Below are 23028 nucleotides of genomic sequence, written 5' to 3'. Positions count from 1 at the left end.
ATGGAGCTATGAGTGGACACCGAGCTGGCTGAAACCCAGTAACCAAAGGCCCATAATGCACACTTACAGCCTGTGGCTTTACCAACTGAATACCTCTGAGTTGTAACAGGTTTGCATTGTACCCTGATATGAGATCAACTGGCAGTAGAGTCCAATCTCTGGTAACACCATATGAAGGACAATGACTTTACATTTTTAACTGAAAACTTGGCCTCTTCTCTCTGACTATTCTTTCCACACCTTGATGTTTCCCCTTTTTATCACACAGCTTTTGTTTCACTTTCAACTGCTTCAAGCATTCAACCATTTTTATTTAGGTATTTCAAGTTGCAATCTGCCACAGAAATCAACTTTATCTAATCCATCATATTACCTAATTTGCACTTTATTTTCACCCTGCTTACCCAGAAACCACCAATAACCTCAGGGACTAAACTGAGAAAAATGGAGCCAGATTATCTGCTTTTACCTTGTCTACAGAGTCATACAAAGCTGCTACCTGCTGGGATGACAGAGCCTTTCTCCTATAGGTTATTCTTTGCCTCTCAACAAAACCATAAAATGTATATAATAATTGTGTATTTTTCCAATTTACTTTTGCACCATTAATCTTGATAAAAAATCTAGTCACAAGATCTTTTTAGTATTTGCATAAAATACGAATGTGTATATTCTCCAGTTTACTCTAGTTACTCTCTTCCATTTTGTTTGCTGGTAAATTTTATGTATTCTCTTGTTCAAACAGAAATATTTCAAGGGGGTTTTTATCAAAGTACTCAAAAGTAAACAAAAATCCTTTGACTGAAGCACTTAAAAGGACATAGTTAGAGAAGTCCCAAGTAAAAGTAACATTTAAATGTACTTCCTGCATGGACTCCCAAACAGACTGGGCTGCCTAATGAAAGAGCAGGGTTTATCACTCTGTACTAAAAAGATAAGGCAATACAACTGTAACAGCACGTTAAACATTCAGAGCTAGAGGGAAGAAACCAGAATAGCCATGCCCCAATTTGTTTCATACAACTGCATCATTTCTCCTGCTGCAAACTGCACAGATCCTGCCTGGCCAGCATCCACAGGCAGTATTTTCAAGGCCAGTTTAAGAGGACAGAACCTAAGTTTTGCATTTCTAAGTTTAACAAAGGGATTGGCACAAAGGAGACATGGGGGCATCTCCAAACCACAGATGTCCTCTCTACAGAGTCAGCACTGCTTGGGAGACAAAGGAAGTGGCAAATACCACTGTTTTCTCAGTTTACAGCTCCGTACGAGTTCAGCTTGAACAACTGCAGGGTTGTCAAAAATATCTGTTACAAAACCAGTTATTAAATACAGTAGTCAGATGTGTGCAAAGGTATGCAATGCTTCAGATTCTCCAGCACAGGCATTCAGGGTTAATGGAAGGAGGTGGGGAAGTGAACAAGTTATTATACAGTTGAAAGATTAAATGTAAAAACATACCTTTTGTAGACTAGTTGGGTTCAGCTGTGTTTTGTCAATTATTTTTATGGCAACCTAAAGGAAGAGTTCATGATCAGTATTTTCCATAGGAACAATACCACATTATTACAACATGCTCAAATCCAGTAACAGAAATGGAAAACATGAAAATTACACAAAACAAACCACTTAAGTTCCTCCTGCAAATTATGTATTTGTATTTAAACTAGAAGCAAGAGTGGAAAAACCCTGGTATTTTAAGGATATTAAGATGAGAAGCTTGCTGAGACTTTTACTTGACATTAAGACCATCACACTCATGACAGTGGAAGCTCCAGCAGAAGACAGTGCCCCAATAGAGAGCAGTGTTCCTACAGATAATATTTACAGAGTATAATTACACAACAGATTACAGTAGTGACTGGGCATTGGCAGTTTCTAAAAGCAGAGATTTCAGAGCATATTGAAAGCATTTCCACACAAATTTGGCAAGAAGTAAGCTCATCTTTGGAAATTCACTAAATATTTGTGTCAATTTGCTCCCCCCAACGGGTATTAAAAAAAGTATCACTTGGGAATCAACAAAAACATGTTGGCCATAGTACAACACTTTGGGTAAGTGCATTCCTTTACTTTTTCTCCTCTTTTCAGTAAATGCTGCACGGAACTATTAAAGAACAAAATAAAAATTTCACATAATAAGGAAAAGAGAAATTCTGTACCCTCCTAACTAGCCAGAACCTGAAGATTTGAAGCAATGAATAGGCAACAGAAACTTCAGTGCAATGCAATTTGGATACTGGATGAGGTAGAACAAGAAATGATAATCTTTCTAGAATTACATGCCAATTGGTATTTCTCCTTTCTAAATTAGAGACTAAACATACCAGAAGAAGCTCTGCAGAAGGAGATTGTGCCTCCCAAAGAGGCAAGATGCTGCAACCAGCTGATTATAATACCTCACTGGTGCAAAGCAAAGGCTTTCAACTCCAATTTTTGGCTCAAACAGTAGATGCTGCTGCTTCCCATGCCACAGCTCCCATTTCCCTGCATCACTTTGTGCTATCTTTGTCACCTCATTAACCTGGGGTTGGCGACATATGGAATAAATAATATCTTACATCAAAGCCAATTTATATCCCTACATTCAAGTGCAAAAACATGGGGATGGATCATCACGATGGAGAGGGTAAGAGGGCAACACTGTTCAATGCTTGGGTGCCTCACGGAATTACATAATGGATATGGTGTTTTCTGAACCTGATATTCAAGACTTATTTTGAGCTCTTCTAGATGCAAGATACGATGAGACATGACTGAGAAGCCATCTAGGAATGCTTTTACTTTGGGGAGTGTTTTCTTCTAAGGCAAGCTACTGAAATTAAGGATCACTGTTTCCTGAGGCAAAATTCCATTGCAAAACCTTGAGAAATCTCTTCAAAAATACAAACAAGAGTGAAAAACATTAAGCAATAGGTATTTTATATTAGCAGCAGTGTATGAAACCAAGAAAGATTTTTATCTCTACCTTTATGCCTGTTGTTAACTTTGTGACAAAAGTTCAAAGTTATTTACTTCCTGCAATCTCTTATAATTCCATGCTGGATGTAGTGACCACTGTTTTTGTCAACTGAAGATAATGTTATTTGAAAGTGGTGCCCCAAGACTACCCACAGCTGTTCACTTTGTAAGAGCATCACACTCAGAAAAGGTTGCATTTGTGTTCTGGGCTGTACCATTTTGGACAATCTTTAAAAGATGTAAACTTTTTCAACCCACCAAGCCTTAAGGTACCATGTTACTGCAAAACCAGCTCACCTCAGCATGCACTTGTTGCCAGGTGACCACAAAGGTCTCTGACACTGTCAAACAAATTCAGCCCTGCAGAAACAGGGAAGGTACAGACCTCAGTTTTCCAAAAGACAGACTCTCAGGCCTGTTCAGTGCGCTAATTATAACTTTAAAGGCAGGATGAATTTAGAGAATTCCTATCCACATTAACACTGAGAGTAAAATGTGTTAACATGGTCTGTGAGAGCTTGAACCCATCATCAGAACAGGAAACAACTCCAGGTGCCTTGATAAGGTCTTCAAATCACAGTCAAAGGCAGCCTGCCTTCAAGAATAGTTCTGACAAGCCTGAGAAAGTTAAATGGAGAATTTTCTAAGTACAGTTAATAAAACATGAAATCGCCTTTCAAAGCAGAAACTTTACTCTCTTTACATAAAGTGCATTTGGAATGGTTTCATGTACTGTGAGCTAGGGCCAGTGCTGGGAAAATGCAAGTCCAACCTACACTATTACACCACTGTCACAATATTCTGTGTGAAATCATTAATGGAATTAAAACTGAGTTTGCTTTCACCATTCACAACAACAAGACTTAAAAATTCCTCCTACGTGATTTGAATAAGAGTTAAAGAAATCAGAAGTTGAGACATTGAGCAAATTGCCCAAACAGCTACTATTCAGAATGTTTTCTCCCTCTTAAATTTTACTTTTTCCAAGAGAAGAACAGAAAGAAGATGACAATAGATTCCTTGGAGTCCGACTTGGATTCTGAAAGAATTCAGCCTCACTGGGAAACTTCAGCTCCCTGGCTATTAACTGACTGTTAACTAACTATTAACATCTTTAAGGACCAGAAGGGTCCATAATAATTTTGGCCACCTCAGTAACAGCAGACAGTAGTTTTATCTTTTAGATTCATTTTGGTAAGTATGGAAAACTTGACAGAGGAAACATCCTTTGATGAAACTGCAACAGAAAATAAATGGATTGCAGTCAAAGAATTAAGAAATGCAGATTGTCAATGAAGACTTGTGCTTTCAAAAGGGCAGACAGTCTACAAATAACACTCCTAGGCAGAGGATCAAGAAGGATGGTGTGTCCAAGCACCAGCTCTAATGCAGTGAAGCTAATCTCTGGCCACATACTCCTTGCAAGACAGTTCAACCCCCACAAGTTAGGCTGATGTTCTCATCATCCCCTGAAGGGCTAAACATTTCTTCATTTCTGTAATTTGAAGATGGGCTCTCATCATGCATCCTGCAGACACACTAAAGATGAAATTCAAAAAGACTCCTAGAACTTACTCCAGTTGGAAACATGAAATCTTCATCTCAAGCAACAGGAAAATTCCCAGGGAAGGACTCCAGATGCAAGGAGATGAGCAACTACCCTAAAAGAAATGTTTAAACAAACATATCCTCCTCCCAGGAAGTGACAGGAAAATGCTGATCTACTTCAGGATTCGGAAGCTCCTGAGCACAGAGATATAAAGATGGAATTGCCCGAAAGTAAAACTGACATGGCCACTTAAAAGGACATTCAGAACAGAAACACAGATAACAAGGAAAAGATAAGTAGGGTTCAAATATAGCAAGAACACAGCAGAGATGAAAATTCATTTAAGTGTGACTCCCAAAACTAAGCATTTAGTTTACGCTTTGGTATATAAGATGGAAAAAAGAACAGGAACAAAGACAGGACAGGCAGCAGGAGCAAGTGTGTAAAGCAGGAAATCACAAATTTAGAAAGCTAAGTGCCATCTGGCTGAGGCCAGGCTGAGAATATGACCCTGGAATTCTTATGAGATGCAGGTTTTTAAAGGAGAAAGAAAAAAAAGCATTCTTGCAGCACAGGTTCCTAGCATGTACCAAGAACAGGACAGCAGAGCAGGGTTTAGAAATGAGCAGACAATTTTTTTTCCCCAATTCATCATAAGATTCTTGAACTTGAAATTGGCAGGGAAAAACCAAGGAAACAGAAGGTTTAAATGCAACATATTTTCCTACAGTTAACTGTACCCTATGGAAATACACAAGATATGACTACCTGGACTATTGAAAAGCCTCATCTTGGAGGCTGCATGGAAATTTTTCAACTAGATAGGCTGAAAAGTGCACAGAGTTGTTTTTTTTATTTTTCCTAAAAAATGGATAAAGAGTTATTAGGTTGGAAATAAATGAGTAAGAGTTTTTCAAGGACAAGATTTTGGTACCAATCTTGTTTAATATCTGTATCAGCAGCCTTGGCACAGGATATCAAACCATAATGATTAAGTCTGCTGCAGGAGTTAAGAGGCACCATCAAATACAATGGAAAACCAATTTAAAGAACCTTGGAGATGAGTTAGCAATGAAACAGATTCAGCATACAAGGTTGGTGCTGTTGCTGATCAAAAGCAAAACACATCAATTTAACAGCCAGGAGAAAGGCTAGCACAATCTGAAGATTGATCAGATAAGTACTTCTGTAAGGGCAAGGGTGAAGTAATGACATTGGGGAAATTGCAATCCAAAATACTGGAAACAATTCTGGTCATAGACATCAAAAATTATCAACACTGTACAGTTTATCTAGCAAGAAGAGAAATTCTACTCATCTCCCTCTTAAGAAAAAGAAGTTTTAAATATCTTGAAGATATTCCTATAAAATTAACTTAATTTTTCCCTTTTAAGGAATGACTCTCATTCCAATGGTTACAACCCAGAAAGTATTTATGCTCTGAACTGATTGAACTACATCAATTCCATGACAGTGGAAGAAACTTAGTACCCAAACCTTTCCAAATTTAGCTGAAAAATTTTACACTGTCTGCTTTCTTTGTTGAAATTTCAAACAGAAATAATGAACCAGAGGTCAACACAGTTATCTGCAAGTAAAGGAAAATGTACTTCACTTTTTGCAAAGTGTGACACATATCTATCTCCAAGTTCTATACCTATAATAATAGCAGAGAAATACGAACCAAGTACTTGCATATCCCATCTTAAGTACCAGTAAAAGGAGAAGGGAACTTAAGTGGAAAGGAATAAGCCAAAATCTTTCTCTACAAATAAGAAAACTGACATCAGAAGACAATGGGAACTGCCAGCCAAAAAAAAAAAAGTAAATCTCAACAGCTCTTGCAAAACGATGTCTCCCCTCTCTTCTTGCCTCTGTTCCTGCTACTGAACTCCGTATTAGCTCAGAAAAGAGAAATTCCCCTAAAGTACTGCAGTCAGCAACACAGCTTCTGTAAAAGTCCTTGCTGGTATCAGCAAACATTTACTTCATTAGACAGGTTTAGCAAGAAAAGGTCAGTAAGGTCCTTCTCTCTCTTTCAGTACTTCAGAGCTGTTTTTAATAGAACAGCACCAAGAAACACCTTCTTGTAACAAGCAGACAGGACTATAGCTCACCAAATCAGAACCACAATTAGAACCAAATCAGTGCAAGTGATTAATTACATTGCAATGGCATGCAGAAACTAAATATGGAGCTGAGTTTGACTCCAAGAAGAGATGCAAGAGAAAGCTCATCTATACTACACACATTGAGCAAACTGCCACTGGCACACAGACTATCTCTGAACAAACTGAAGCATCTTCCCAAAGCTGCCCAGCAGTGAAGACATCCTGGGATGATCCACCCTGGGATTCCTGGGAGATATATTGCTTTGGTAAGAAAGTACTGCATTTGGGCTACTTGGAACATAATTAAGACAACATTTAATTCTCATGACTAACTTCACCTCCAGCAGTATACCTAAGGACCTAACAGTCCAGCAGTATACAGACACTAAGAGCCAGTCTTTCCAACAAGCTTATTTAATTGCTGTACATTGATCTGGTTTTTGAAAATGGAGTATTTATCCAAGAATATTAGTAGCAAATTTTAACATATTTCAGCTGGACAGAGACTTGTCAAAAATACAAATTTAAGAAACCATTTCCAAGAGAAATTATTTTGTAATCATTACTAAAAAAAATAGTTTTCAATTTCTGCTTTTACATTGGTGGCAATATCTCTAGAAAACGTGCTTGATGTTCACTGACTTAGATGATGCTATTCGAAGAGACCCTTCACACCTACAGCAACTCACTGCTGTTTACACCCATACCACTTTACCTCTCTGCCAGTTAGGATGTGCCTTGCCAGTTTCACTTTTGCAAAATTCCCCTTTCCAATGGTTTTAAGGAGTCTGTAATTTCCAATATGCGGCTGCTCATCGGCACAGGAGGCTATGGAGTTCCTGCAGCGAGCTCCAGAGCGCCCGGTTCGAGAGGAAACTTCCTGCCGTCCGTCTCCATGGGACGTGTGCTGCAACAAAAACATACGTGGGTAAGGCTGAGGAATAAGGACAAAACACATCAAAGATGAGAAACATACAACATTCAAAAACATCAGCGATGCCTTTGAAGAAAAACAAAGGATCCAACTGAAACTTCATGTTTACACTGAACTTTGTTCTGATGGAGGCAATAAAGTGGTGCCCAGTTCACATCACCTCATCACCTCGGAAAGACAATGAACATCACCTGCGCTGCAGCAACAGCTGAGCATTTTTAAGTAACTTACATGGACTGCCAGAGCAGATAGGAAATATGGATGTGTTTGATATTATTTCCTATTTGCATTACTGTGCATAACTAGTGCAGGAAAGCCTTTGGAAAGGAAACATGAATACAGATTTTCCAAGAGCACAAATTATTAAACTTAATGGACAACTTATACGAATAAAATAATAAAAGGGTTTTAGTCTTTCCTGTGGTACTAAACTTGTGTTCCTACAGATCTGTATGACTGAAAATACCCAGGATGACTTGAAGAACAAGGGAAGAAATCTTACCTATTATACTGAAACCCTGAATATTGATAGGCTGAAAGCCAGTTACAGAGATCTGAGACACTGTCTGCAATCTTTCAAGTTCCTTTCATTTTCATTTCCCTGAACAGCTACTAATTAAAAAGGAATGGTCATATATTATCTCTAACAGTGTTTACTCATTAGATCACATGGTTAAAGTATTTCTTAATTTCCTGACAGCCTGTTTATGAAAGTGCAGGTGCCTTCTTATGTTTTTAAATCATGGTTGAGGGTCCTTACACCAACCACACTAATTAAAGTATTAGTTAGAAATGTTTAGGGGTCCCCAAATGTGGAGCAAGTATCTCACTCCACCAAAGATGACACATTAACTTCATAGTCATCCCAGAAACCCCAGATCTTGCTCTTCTACTACTACTCCTCTTGCTGAAACCCATTGGGGACAATGAAGAAACTGGCATACAGCAACATTCAGTCTGAAAATCACTGTAGTGTGAGGATGAGATCATATCTCAAGAGCTAACAACCATGGTACAGGCACAAATGAACAAATCCATGCTTGCATGAGGCTTGGCAAGTTTCACTTGCCTGATGTAACCTTGTGACCATATACTCTCACATCTTAGGTTCCTTGATTTGTTAATTTGTTAATTTCACAGCAACAGCTGTGATCAAATTATTTTTAAAAACACATTCATTGCATATAAGAAATGCTACTGATAGGAGTCTATGGCAACTCCTGGAAAATTGTTTCAATAGTTACTATTTTAAAAAAAACACATAATGTTTTAGTACCAATCTGGCTTTAGCTTCTCCTTACTGACTGACTACTGTACTGCCACAAGATTTGCACTTCCCATAGTGGTACTTAATTTCTCTGATCACAATACCCTTTCACTTTAGTAAGTGATACGTATATTGAACTCCCCAAACAGGCTGCTGTATGAATGACTAAAGACGAGGAAACATTTCCTGTACTTCTGTAGAGAACCCTCTTCTATTTTTCCAACATCTTTTTGTGGGGCTCATGGTAGACATGGACCTACCATACCAAGAGTAGGTGCAGCAGGACTAAACACAGAGGCTGCATCTTCTGTTCAACACCCTACTGATTTCACAGGGGCAGAACTAACCCTCTTTGCAGAAGACCATCTGTACCTGACCACCCAATGTCAACCCTGATTTACTGCTTCTCCTTCCTGAATCCTTACATGTATGATGACATTTGGCTGAACTGAAATGTAAAGTTTCCTTTCATGCAGGATATCAAGTGTTCCTGATGAGTGGCCCATCCTGCCCTATTTCATAGTCTAGCAATTTTATCAGTTTTCAGGAGCAAGTATACATGTGTTTTTCCAAACTACTAATAACTGGCACAAGAACAAGAAGCACACCTGTAACAATATCCAGTAAAAATTCAAGGCTTGATAATAATTCAGTGTTCTCAATAATATCTTGAGACCTACAACAACTGGGTAAGTGTTTATCCATCAATAATTCTCAAGGAGAGGAAGGACAAGCAGTCAACAACTGAAGGAACTACTAATGTACTAAAGCCAGTGAAATCCTATTTAACCATTTCAGTATTTTGCATGTCCTGAATGTCAGGCTGGTGCTGATTGTTCATCTTAGCCACGCCTCTGTGTACTGGCATAGTAATGCCAATCTTCTCTATTTCCCTAAACTTTGACTTCTAACAAACCTTGCAACACAGAATGCAGAGAACTTCTCTGTCAGCTCCTTTCGTACCTTTTAGTGTCAAATTATTCAGACCAGCTAGAAAAAAGCAGCAACTGCTGATGTTAGATGCTAACATCCTCCTACATTGCTACCCCTGGTGATCAGGGACCAGGATGTTCTGTACAGGGCCATGGGGATATTTCTTGGATATATTAGAGGAAGGTTCATTTCAGTTCAAGTACAGCATACTAGGAATACAACTGTACTACTTACACTGCACTTGACTGAGTTGATAACTTTTCTCAGAAAAATAAGTGTATCAGAACTATTTAAACTACAGCCCTTCCACACCTGGGCACTCAGCACAAGCTGGCTTCAGCAGGAGCCAGACTGCCTCCCAGCAGGGCTTGTTAGCTTAGGCTCTCCAGCAGACAGATTCAACAACTCGAATTCAACAGTTTTTGAACCATGCAGCTGACTCTGAAAACACAGTAGTTGTGCTGCCTTGTGCTTGAACTAAAAAACTGTTAGTTCTGAGCTATCCTAACAAGCAGCTGAGATGTGGGCATCAGGTATGATGCATTCCCAAGCCAGAGAACGGGTTAGTCAAAATTGATCTAACTCATACCCTACTTCACATAAGCACTGTCGGGTGAAGGGAAGATTCTGTTACACTAACTCTATTCCACACAGTAAACCACCCAGTTAGTGTCTTGAGAGCTTCACTGTCCTCTTGAGAAATGTGTCCCATCATCTTTTCACGCTTCCTAGCTTTGCATTTAAAGGACAGAATTAAAAGCTGCAAACTCATTTGGACTAGGGTTGATAAACTGAACACAATCTCCTTGTATGGGGGTTTGCATTTCCACCCCAACCCAGATTATTTCTTTTCAAGAATATGACCTTTTTCAGCTGCGCGTTTTCAGTATCAAGCTGTGAGTTCCTAAGCAGTTCAGTTCTCTCCAACTGATTTGCTCAAAGCCATGTTTAATTCTGTATAAATCTAGCCATTGGCAACCATATCTAATTTGGACTATATTCCACTTTACATAAATAAATCTATCAGCAAGTCCTTCCTCTGTCAGTTACATTATTATACTGAACAGACAACAAGCTTTCTAAAAACCACAGAAAACAGATTGTCCATTTCAACATGGATTTTCTTTTGCATATGGAAATGAAGAGCATAAACTCAAAACTGAGTGGAAGTGTTTCTCCCAACCTAGTCATTTTCAAGAAGCTGTGATAGGCAGATGGAAAGCTAAATGGTGTAGGCAAAAAGCAAAATATAGGTGGTCCAATAAAAGCTCAAATCATGCACTGGCTTGTATAGCATCTGGCTGTGCCCAAGTACATCCCAGGGCAGTTTCCTCAGCAAACAGATTAGTGCCAATCTCAGACCAGAGAAACGGCAATAGCACCCTTTGCTCTCCAAACTGAGATGCAGATCATTTGTCCTTTCTCTCAAATCCACAGATTTTGTCTCCCTCACTACACTGACCCCTCCCCAAAACTGTTCAATTTCAGGCTTCTTTTCCAGGTCCACATTTATAAGGTTTCAAGAAGATATGGTGTTTGTCTTAAAAACATAAGATTTAAAATCAGCATGTGATTATTTGTAATAAATTTCCATACATTGTGGTAGGTGAGTTGTATTTCCTGGAGGTGCTTTCTGTGTAAGAATAACACTTTCTAATGAACTCACCATGGCTGAGTGATTCCCAAAATATCTGTCTTCATGTAAAGCAAGACCATTACACTGTAGAGGGAAACTGAGGCAAGGAGATTGGGTACTTTGTGCAACTCAGGTTTGCCAGTCACCGCCTCTTTTAAAAGAAAAGTCTCCTGAAATCCACTCACAACAATAAAGCACTTTCTTCCATATCTTGGCATGCAGCAGGTTGCATTTAAAAATCTTCTAAACACTTGAAATATTTTTCTTTTTTTTTGCACCATCCATTTTCAAGCTAGCAGGACAACCTTTGTCATTAAAAAAACCCCAAAACAAAACATTCTCCTCCTCCCCTCAGCCCCACCCTATTATTACTCAACCCAGAAGGAAATGAAGTAAAGCATCTTTATTTGTGAGAGAGCTTATTGCAAGGGAGGGACTGAACTCAACACCAACTATATTTGGAACACAACACAAAACCCACCTTTTCGCAAAAGCCTTCCCCCAATGATGAGCCGACATCCTTTCATAGCCAGATAATGATTAGCATGAAGAGAAAGAAAAAAAGAAAAGGAAAAAAAGTAAAAAGCAAATGAAGTATGAAGGTGTCAACAACTGAAATATTTTTGGTAGATGTTAGTTTTATCCAGTATCTGTATGGTTTCAGATTAGAAACACCCAGGGCAGGGGATGACTAGTATCAAAGTTCTTGAACTGCTTAAGAAGGTGCCAGAAGTTGAGGAAAAACCTGAAAGAAACAGAACCTGATGTCCATTTGAAGAGCTGAAAAACAGTAAGAAATCAGAATGTCCAAGACCAGCAAAAATCCATGTTTGATTACAGTAAATAGGAAACTCTTTCTGAAACAGGGGGGAGAACAAATAGCATCAACTTTTAAAAAGTATTTATTTAATTAAATAGTGAGAACTAACTTATCATCAGCAAAAATGAACAAATAAAATTTAATCTTATTGAAGTCACCAGGGATGTTTATTACTTTAACTCTTACCTCACCTCTACCTGAAATACTACAAAGCAATATTGTAGAATTTCTTGGAAAGCTGTCAGACAAGTAACAATCATGACAGCCTCATTTCATTCAGATTTTTTAACTGTAGTAAGAAAAAACTGTACTTAAAGCCTCTACCTTATAATGCTAATAATGTAAGTATTCCAGGACACAAACATTTGAGACACTAAATTGCATCTTTACCTTAACCTAGGCACACAATATATAAATACATAGTAATTTCTGGCTCTGCACTTTCCACTAGCACTCTCATTTACAGAAAAACTTAACAGGAACCATATCATAGTTTATTTTTTTTAAAAAAAAATAAATCTCAAAAGTATTTAAAACCAAACATGCAAAGAGAAATTTTCACTGCAGCCCTTCCCAACAATGTGTTGTATTATATTGCCTGTTCTCATTAACATCTTTAAGAACCCACAGACTGCTGAGTACTACTCAGTGTAAGAGCAAAAAGGTAGCCCTAAGGATATGCACAGAGGTAGCATCTTACTGAGCACAGATATCCCTGAAATAGCACAGCAGGGCATCCTGCAACTGCTGACGAAGGAATTCTACTGGAAAGTCAAAACAGAGACTTATGTTTCTGGCAGCCACCAAAGGGTGTCACAGCAAACACTCAACCACAATTGTTTATATACCAGCTACTACCCTGGGATTCCCTAAATCATCGTGTATTATAAAGTATTATATTTTCCTAGATTATTCAACAGGAATGCACCAGGAGAAAATGTCCTGTACTTGTCCTGATTTTACTTCCCTCCTACCAGTGACCAAGGCACAAATCAGGATATGAAGTGAGGTGGATTCTGTCAGACCAAGTATGCATATGTTGATGTTTGCATAACCAATTATTTGGTTCCAACATATATAATTAAAAGGCAGTTTTTAGACTAGCTTGCTCCATAATCTATCTTAAAGGTAAACAGTCATGGCTTCCAACTCAAAATTTTAAAGGGTCTCCTACAAAGAAAAATGCTATGCACCTAATGTGGCACTGACTGAAGTTATCAACCCATGAGAGAAGATTTATTCAGTGATGTGGGCTACGGCCCAACCATCATGGATGTTGTGATCGAGTGGAACAACTGAACGAGTCAGAATTCAAGGGAGATAAGCAGACCTTCTAGAAATATAATAGATGTTAAAGGAGAGAAAACACTAATTGGGATGCTTCCATTGTTAAAAGGGAAAGATTTCACTGCGCAGTTCTCAGCCCGTCATAGTATTCATTCATGTAATGGTATGACATTCATGAAAACGAGTGGCTATTTTAATTAGGTCAGATGTGTCAAACCACTGGATTAAAGGGGAAACTTGAAGAGTAAACAGCCTTTAGCACATGGAAGCTATACCTCTGACACACATTCCTAATTCCTCCACACCTCAGCAGGGAAGGCAAAATAAAAGAAAAAAACCAGGAGTAACGGTCAGGACACGGCAGATGCAGCTCAAAGTGAGCACAGCAATGCAATGCCCGACGCTTGGCAGCTTGATGGAGGTGGGCAGCAGGGACACAGGACACTTTCACCTGGCAGAGGGAACACTGCTACCCAAAGCAACACATGCACACTCCTAATTCTGGCTACTGACCAGCAGTGGGAACTGCAATGGGAATTGCCAGTGACAAGTGCAGCACTGACTGCCCTGAAGACCAGAGTGGGGATGTGCTGACAGCAAAACACTAACAGTCCTCAGCAAAGGAAGGATGCTCCCCCCGCAGACATACAGGGTCTGGCTCAAGAGTCCTCCCATGTAAAACCACTACAGCCTCTGTGATGTGCTTGGCAGTATTCGGTTCATGGTCTATACAGCATATGAAAGAGAGTGATCTTGTAATTCCATGATTAGCACTGAACAACACAACAGTGAAGAAATCCTGCTTATATAATCAAAAAGATAAGTCTGGTGCCAGTTAGAAAAGCTCTTTAAAAGCTCTTTTGTTGCTTCACATTATCAAGATCTGACATTCATCATATCTTTCCAGCCAAAATTCCTTTACTGCTGATTAAAATGGATATTTATTGACATCAGCCTGGGGAATAATAGCTAAAAAGCCAACCATATTCTATTCTTCATCAACAATACTGCCAACTAAGTTGTTTCCAGAATCATCACTGTCAGTAATTACATGCTAAACAAAAAAGAAAAAAACCCAACCACCTCATAGTTGGTTTTCAAAAACCACATTGAGCTTGCAGATAGAAAACTTTGCTTAGGCTTTAACCCTGCAGGAACAAATTTTATTTGAAAGTCAATTTCTGTTTATATGTATATATATATACATCTTGAGCTCAGCAACTTCCTGCTTTATGGGGCAAGAATTCTGCTTAACCCAAGGGTTTCATCCTTATCACAGGTGTACTCAGGATCTTTCAGGTTCATATTTTAAGAGCAGTATGCACCTATTTATCATATGTTCCAAAGAATTTTAGTGGCAGATGATCTCCTAGCTAAGCAGAGCCAACCCTGATATGCCATGAGCCTAAAAAAAAAAAGTGACCTCCAGTTTTGATCTGGCTGACACCCATAAGGCAACATTATTCAACTGAGGAGAGGAAGTTGCAGACAACATGCTACTTATATATCATATGAAACAGAGATCAGGAGAGACAAATGCCTCCACTCTTTGAATTCCTTTGACTTGAGTCACCTGAGACATGTTGTCAACAGGAACTGTCCGCTTACATCAACATGAATATATCTTTTGGCTAGAACTAAGATGGAGAACCGAGCAGGTAAGCATACCAGGTGAGTGGGTAACAAAAGCTAGGAAGAAGTCTATTAAGTTCAGTGTACTAAATATTGTATTTCCTCTCATTTTTTTTCCCCAGTTTCCTGTAGTTGTGTTCTGTTTTTCAGACTGCTACCTCTAAGGCCACAACATAAGTCACATTTGGTGGTGCTAATGAATTAAGCCTAACTACATACATTTTCTGGAATAAGGTCCTGCAACCTACTTTTTCTGAGTGACTGAAATAATGTAAAAAGGGGGCAAAAAAAAAGGTTATTTCCAAGAACAAAACATCCCAAATTACACTGTTGTAAATATATATCTCTGTTTGTAGTTGTGGCACAACTCAACTCACCCTAGCACCAGGGTGCTGTGCTGTGACTGGCTTAATTTAAACCAAAATAAAAACACCAGGAAGCGTTTCTAACCTTCCCCACCTGAACTGGATGTTCTGTTTGCAGCCACAGAATGGGGATAACCCCACCTTTCTTAAGGGTATGTAGCAGTTGGATCAGAGCTGACCAGACTCGTCACACAGCCCCATGATAATTAGTGCTGGCACAAACCGCGGGTGGGAAGAGGCACCCGAGGCTGATGCCCCCAGCAGCCTCCCATCAGTGTGAGCTGACTGAAACCAGCAGATTAACCACCACAGCACAGGCAGTTCAGCACTGCTAGGAATTAAATGTCTCACTGTAAAAATGTGAAGATACTAGCAGCTGGTAACTTGCAATATCATGCAGCCTCACCAGGTATTTTCTGAGTACACAGTACCAGGCCTGTCGGCATCAGCATCTTTTTCTGCTCTAGGGAATTTTGGCACTAAAAAAATCCCAGGTGAATTCTTAAAATGTTTTTTATTTCTAGTTATTTTGCTACCTTCACCCCATTTAATTCAAACCAGAACATTTACTACAACTGGTGAAAAATATGGAATAGTGTAGAAGGTCCTGTAGAAGAAAATCTATCAGAACTCTTGGCCACAGGAACCCTTCCCTCCTTGGTCCCTTCCTTAAAAAAACCCACAGGATTTCATGCTACGGAAGAAAGCATTCCAATTACAGATCTATCTGTAATAGGAGAAGACTGATAAATAATATATAGAACAATGCAAGCTTGCATATTGTCTGCAAATGCTCTAATGCATTTCATAGTTAATTGATAATAAACCAAGACATACTGCACTAACTTTCCCAGTATCTTAAAATACGTTTTTGTACCTAACCCTGCTTTTACTAAATCTTTTTAAATAAAAAAAAAAAAAAGGGGGTGGTACTTCTGCTGCACAGAATCCTTTTGTGCAAGCACAGTTGCCATCATGCTGGCATTTTTCAATAGCAAATTTTTCACATTAGGCACAGTCATGGAGATAAGAGTATATTTTAGTCTTGCTTTTCCTCAAATTACGTAAATTTTTAATTCAGATTGGCCTGCAGAACCAACACATTCAAATAGTTACCCTTTTTTCCTGCAAAAAAGCCCCACAGCTGTGCAATGAACACAGAGGTTTTAATTAAACTCCTTAATCCAAGATTTTTCTTTTCTATTTCATGCTGTTAAAAAAAGTAATCTTCCAACCTCCATACCACCTGTATTTCCTTGTTTCTATCTATAGTTTGCTATCATCTTCCCACTCTTTGAACATTTTTTTTAATGAATAGTTGTCCTACTCCTCACAATCTTGCTCCTTCTGCTCCTATTTCTTTGTCACTGGTTGTCCTCCATCCTGCCATATGCACATTCCTCTGTGACTCCTCTCATCTTTTGTTTTCCACCTTCTATCTTCCTTTTCCATTGTGTTTCCACATTCTATTCTCCTCCATCTTCTCTCCCTTCCTTCTCATTACTAGTAAAACAGGTTTACTCATTCTTCTGTCATCTTAAGTCCTTTTAATGTGTGTATCCTGTCTCCCATATTTGCATGAAGGAGGTCTCTGCTGCTTTCTTTCTCACATGCAGAACATATTTTTGAAAAAGACCGAGAAGATGTGATCCTGTCCTGCACTTCTGTCCCCTAAGCAGCTGGCAGCCACTGCTGCACAAGACATGGCCAGAGAGGAGCTGCTCTGTCTCTGCAGTGAGGAGCCAGCTCATCGCAGGCCAACAGCCAGCTTCCAACTGTCCAAGTGTGAAGTTCCTATGATCAGAGATCATCTGGGATGCCTTTCCTCTCAAAACCAGGTGACTTGGAGCCAAATTCTTTAATCTCAAAGGCACTAAAGGCTTGGTAGCTCTGAGTAGCTTTTGGGGGAAGTCACTGTGACAGTATTTCCACTTCAGCATGTCTTGATAAGAAGCCTTAGGAAAAAGAATAAAAATCAAGTACTGGCAATTACACTTTTTTATTCAACAGGACCTGCCAACTGCTAAACGTGGTTAACTGCAAGCACAGACAATGATAATTTATACTCACTGTCATTCTGGAGGCTAACTTCATTTTCAAAACTGCAAGTATAGGCATGGATAGCTATGATCAGCACACTTTAACCAGATTCAACACCAGCCAAGCCTTTGTCAGCAGTGGTAACCTTCCAAGCAGAGAGAAGGCATTAATGGGGTCCACAACCATGGCCCAAAGGCTAGCTGAACACCTTGGCACCTCCTAAGCCTGTTCAAAGAGTCCTCTGAATATTAACTAATTAGACTTGTCTTGTGTGAAAGAGAATGAATCAAGGCTCAATTTACCTGCCAACACAACACACCCAGCTTTGAGGTAAAAGAACAGTTAGCTGAAGTATCAAAATTATTGCATTTGGTATTAAAAAGAGACCTGGTGTTCACAGCTGTAGGGGTAATTCAGACAGATTAAACATCAAATTTAAATTTAATTTTTAAACAAGGCATAACAGAACAGAGTTTGGTCAATTTCTAGATAGCTGATGGCCAAAACATCAGAGAGCTTCCTGAGGAATATGGTATTGTACTGGGAGGGGCTTGGCTTGCTGGATCTGGCGAGTACTTGGATTAATCACTCCCTGTCAGTATCACTACCTATAGATATTTCTGTGGACAACAGCACAGAATACAGCAATTGAAAAATATGCCTTATTCTAAACCTAAGGCAATTCATCTGCAAGCAAGACAATCCATGTATGTCAAATTATGAAGATAACTAAACAGAAGTGTTAGACCAATATTTTGAAGTGAGAACAAGGTGCCTTAAGTGGAAGACATGTAAAAATCTAACTTCAAGTGCTAGAACACACAGCTTGTGAATAATTATGCTTCCTTGAGCACATATTAAGTCTTTCCACTGTTAAGTTATCCACAGTAGAGTTTGAATTAATTGGAGAATCTGATCTGAACACTTTCTAAAATGATTTACCATGTGGCCTCCATACCTTTGCATGGAGCTCGACAACCCCAGTCAGGTTTGGTATAAACTAAAACAATCACCCAAATAAACTCTGCATAGTATTTTGTAGAGTATGTTTCAACTTCAACTCTCCCCATGGCATAGGAAGGGCCGCATAATATTTTAATTATTTTCTTCCACAAGACAGGAAGCTCATTGAGATTTTACAACCAAATATGCTTAGTTGGCTTTTTGCTCAATACAGCCCTTAGCCTGCAGGTTGCATGTAGTGCTAAAACAAATAAAGATCACAGAAGTTAGAAGTGCCTATTATGTCAATAAAATCTAAATCCCTAGTAATGCAGTAATTGTTCCATGCAGCATGTTTTCTAATGCTTTGTCTGGTCTTGTTTTAAACAATGGGGCTACCATCACTTTTCTAGGACTATTTATGGTCTGGAACAATCCAACAGCTTTTCCTAATCTTTAACCAAAGTTTCCACCTTTTATGCCGCTCCAAAACATAAGAAGCCCTTACAAAAAAATAAAAAAAATTATAAAAAATTATAAAAAAGCCTCTTCCATCAAGCTTAGCATCTATCTTATAAAGAATATCAGACAGCCTTTACAAAAAGCTGAATACAAAGTTCACTGATCAACTCATTTTAGACTACAGTGAGTGACAACTCCCTTCTGTTTATCATTTGTGGACATGTCAGAGCCCATGCAGAAAAATGGTTAGACAGGATACACCAGGATCAAGTAAGTTTTAACTTAGGAGAAACACAGTTTCTATCTGCAGAAAGGGAGTCTCCTACCGAGCCTCGTTTGTTGCTATATGCTCATGTGGCAGGACTACTTTTTTTTTTGTTGTTCTTTATTCCTTTAGCATACGACCTTTGTGACTGATTTAATCCTGTAAATACAGTGTCAATTCCTAAACCATGGTTTTGTCAAGGTAAAAAAAAAAAAAAAAAAAAAAAAAAAAGAAGAGGAGGTATTCGGTGTGTGTGAAGGGAACAGGCTCCCTTGCGCGAAGGGTAATTCCAATAAAGAAACCCTTTTAATGTCATCTGAACAGGTGACTAGCCTAACAGCGTCATTACCACCGAGAACCCTGCAAATTAAGCAGGGAAGAGGCCTATTATCTAGGTCACCTAGCCCACCCCTAGCCAAGCTGAATTATTCCCATCTGTTTACCAGAGGTTTATTCGGGTGCTTTAGCACTAAGTTTGCGTATCAGGAGAAGGCAACAGCCCCCCAAAGCTCCCCTCCCCACCGCGGATCCCCGTTACCGACATAACCAAACCCATCCTCGCCACCCTGCGACACTCAAATAGTACAGGAGGAATTAAAGAGGGGACACCGGGTTTGGGAGGGATGCTCGCAAACACCAGGGAGCCGACGAACCGTGCTATGGAGGGGTTAAAAAAATAATCAATTCAGAATAAATCGGCAATTTGGGCAGCGTGCAGGCGGCGGGCGGCTGCTGACAGCGCCCCGCGGGGCGATGGCCCCGCGGCGGGGCCGGGCGCGGCGCGGTGCGGCGGGTCCCCCGCGGCCGCGGTACTCACGTTCTCGGTGTCGCGCTCGTTCACCGTGGGCAATGGAGTCCGAGTGGACATTTTCCCTCACTCGGGCGGCCGCGGCGGCGGCGCGCACAGACACACACACGGGCCCCGGGCTGCGCGTCTGCTCCGAGATGGTGGTCGCAGGGAGCCACCATGAAGGACGAGGTGCCTGGCGGGGGGCGGCGTCGCGTCGGTGCCCCCCCACTAGATCCTCCTCGGGGAGCGGAGCGGCCTCGCCCCCTCCGAGTCCTTCGGGCTCATCCTACAGCCGGGGTCCGCAGGGGTCAGCAGCGGGGAGGGGGCCGCCTCATCCAGCGGGGAGGGGATGGAGCCGAGGGAAGGGATGGAGCAGGGGAAAGGGAGGCGGCGAGGGAGCGGCTCCGGGGGGAGGGGGTGAGCGCAGGGCGGGCGGGAGGAGGCGGCAACGGGGCGCCGCGCAGCCCGGCTTCTCTCGGCTGCCGCCGGGGCACGGCTAGCGCAGGCCCGCCGCCCGGGGTCTGCCCTCTCCTTCCCCCGCCGCGGCCCCGCTTCACCGCGCCGCCGCTCGCATCGCGGCCCGCCCCAGGCTCCGAGAAGGCCGGCGCCCCGCGGGCTGCGGGCGCTCGGTGGGTGCCCGCCCGCCGCTCCCTCCCTGCCTGCCCCCCGCCCGCCCCGCCGCCGCTCCCGGACGAGGCAAGATGGCCGCGCTGCTTCTCCGCGCCAGCCCAGCGCCGACATGAACCGGAAGGTCCCGCCCCCCGCCCGGCGTGTGCGAGGGCCTCGGGGCCGGGACCGGCCCTGCCCTCCGTGCTGGCCCCGCGCTCTCCGGGGATCTGTCTCGTCCCTCCCGGGGACCGGCCCTGCCCTCCGTGCTGGCCCCGCGCTCTCCGGGGATCTGTCTCGTCCCTCCCGGGGACCGGCCCTGCCCTCGGTGCCGGCCCCGCGTCCTCCGGGGATCGGAGCAGCTCTGGGGCGGCACAGCTTGGAGCGGGGTTCGCCTTTGTGAGACCCACCTGGGGCACTGTGTACAGTTCTGGTGTCCCCAGTACGAGGAGGACATAGAACTGCTGGAGCAAGTCCAGCAGGGACCTCGAAGTTGCTTCAGAGGACTGGAGCATTTTCCCTACAAAGATCGAGAAAGTTGGGGCTGTTCAGCTTGGAGAAGGCTGTGTGGGGAACTCATCAACCTTCCAGTATCTGAGAGGGGCTACAGGGAAGCTAGAGAGGGACGCTCCATCAGTAGCTGTAGTGATAGGACAAACAGTAATGGGTACAGATTGAAAGAGGGGAAAATTATATTAGATATTAGCAATATTTTTTTTACCATGAGGGTGGTGAGGCACCAGAACAGGTTACTCAGAGAAACTGTGTGTGCCCCATCCCTGGAAGTGTTTTAGCCCAGGTGTATGGGGCTTTGAGCAACCTGGTCTAGTGAGAGATGTCCCTGCCCATGGCAGGGGGTTGGCACTTCTTCCAACCTCTTAACAGTCTTTGATTCTGTGATTCTATAAGGAATATAAAGAGTATAAAGAATATAAAGAGACCTCCAGGGAGCTGCGGCCCCTCCAGGGTGGGAGGAGATGCGGTGTGAGGTGGGGTGCTCAGGTTTTGGGGAACACCGTGGGGCAGAGGGGATGGTGCCACAGACTGGCTGGAGAAATGGCAGATCTCCCTAGAGATCCAGCCCTTGGCTGGGGAAGGGAACAGATCCCCCTGCCCACTCACAGCCAGGGGAAGGGACACAGGCACGGGTAGTCCAGCAGTGGTCATCTCTGTTCAGGTTTCTGTCCTTAGGACATCTGCCAAAGCACACCCTTCCTTTTCTTGGGCTTTCCCAGCCCAGAGGGTGGTGTGTGTGTGTTACAGAAGGGAGCTCACACCTGGCAGGGGTCTGAGGCTGGTGTTGGCAGATCTCACCTGGCGCCATCAGACACCCCTACAGTATTAGAGCACTGTTTTCATACCAGCTTGATGCTTGGCTCTTTTGTTGAAGAAGGGTGGAAGCCTGGGCTATCAAAACATTCTTTGTATATCCACTAGTTACTCTGCACAATCCTTTTTAAGCCTATAAAGAAGATCTTGGTATAGTCAGGAGTAGTTCTAATTATGAATTAAAATCAAGAAAGAGAAATAATTTCTGTATATTATGTATGTAAGTGGTTTAAAACCAAACCTATTTCTGTTTGGTTTTTATTTTTTTAACAGAAAAAATACAAACCTCTGTAGAAAAAAAAAATGCTGGGTCTGGTGGGATTTGTAGAAACTTGGCATGTCTGCAGTTCTGGCAGCCTAGCAGTAACATTTTGTCTTTCTAAGTGGTGTTTCTCTGACAAACTTTATGGCTGTCATATGTATTTGCCAGCTCAGACCTGAAATCCATCCTATGATATAGGTTATATTTCCTTTGCTTTTAGAGATGTGAGCAAGGAACGATGGCCTTTGAATGCCACCCAGTAAAGTTGTATGTCTGTTACTTCGTCATCAGGACTACAAAATGGTCCACAACATCTGACCTGCAGATTTTCCTTCCTAAGTCTCTCATTAAGCTGATGTCTTGGTCTGTGTTAATGGCAGGAATTTTGGATTTCAGGACTCACCCCTTGTGCAAATGTTTGTATTTCTGTGTGTACATGCACATTCATATGTGTATTTGCTCAGACAATACACACTCAAAGTGGAGCCACTCTCCCTGGGAAGCAGGGAGGACCCTTTGCACAGAGCAGGGAGTGGGATTTGTCTGTATCTGACTTGTCAAGGTCAGTCATGAAGTCTAAAGCAAAGCCAGGAAAAGTATCCAGATCTCCTGACTCTCCTTTTGCCACAGGGCTGCTGCTTCATCTTTTTCTTTTCAATTGCCAGTAGAATATGTTCTTTACAATGTGTTTGTAAAAAAATTGAAATTGAGTTATGATAGAGTCAGAAGAAGGGCAAAAATTGGGCAGAGATTTCTTTGGGTTGTTACCGAGCCTAGTGCTCCCACCCTGCTCATGGGCACTCCAGCCAGCGTGGGAAGGGTGAGCTGCCCACATTA

The 23028-nt window shown here is 41.6% G+C and overlaps 1 protein-coding gene across 19 annotated transcripts in view; it reads right to left on the bottom strand.

Moving 5' to 3' along the window:
* MARK3 (microtubule affinity regulating kinase 3) overlaps positions 1–20581 on the bottom strand; it is a 60282-nt gene extending 39701 nt beyond the window's left edge. For 6 of the 19 annotated variants that reach the window (XM_086891747.1, XM_086891751.1, XM_086891748.1 and 3 more), the window contains exons 1-4: positions 20022–20203; positions 11873–11911; positions 7337–7528; positions 1462–1515 (exon numbers count right to left, since the gene is read on the bottom strand). In XM_086891747.1, the coding sequence (XP_086747873.1) occupies positions 1462–1515; positions 7337–7528; positions 11873–11911; positions 20022–20072 (336 nt within the window). In that variant the 5' untranslated portion in view covers positions 20073–20203. Of the gene's footprint in view, positions 1–1461; positions 1516–7336; positions 7529–11872; positions 11912–20021 lie in introns of all 19 variants that reach the window. The other 13 variants (XM_086891739.1, XM_086891742.1, XM_086891740.1 and 10 more) reach the window with 5 other exon arrangements.
* Between the last annotated feature and the right edge of the window lie 2447 nt (positions 20582–23028).

The sequence above is a fragment of the Cyanistes caeruleus genome, chromosome 6, assembly GCF_971803275.1.
Source record: "Cyanistes caeruleus chromosome 6, bCyaCae1.hap1.1, whole genome shotgun sequence".
NCBI classification, from domain to species: Eukaryota; Metazoa; Chordata; class Aves; order Passeriformes; family Paridae; genus Cyanistes; species Cyanistes caeruleus.
The sequence above is the reverse complement of the archived record's forward strand: the minus strand, read 5'-3'. Positions and strand labels throughout refer to the sequence as shown.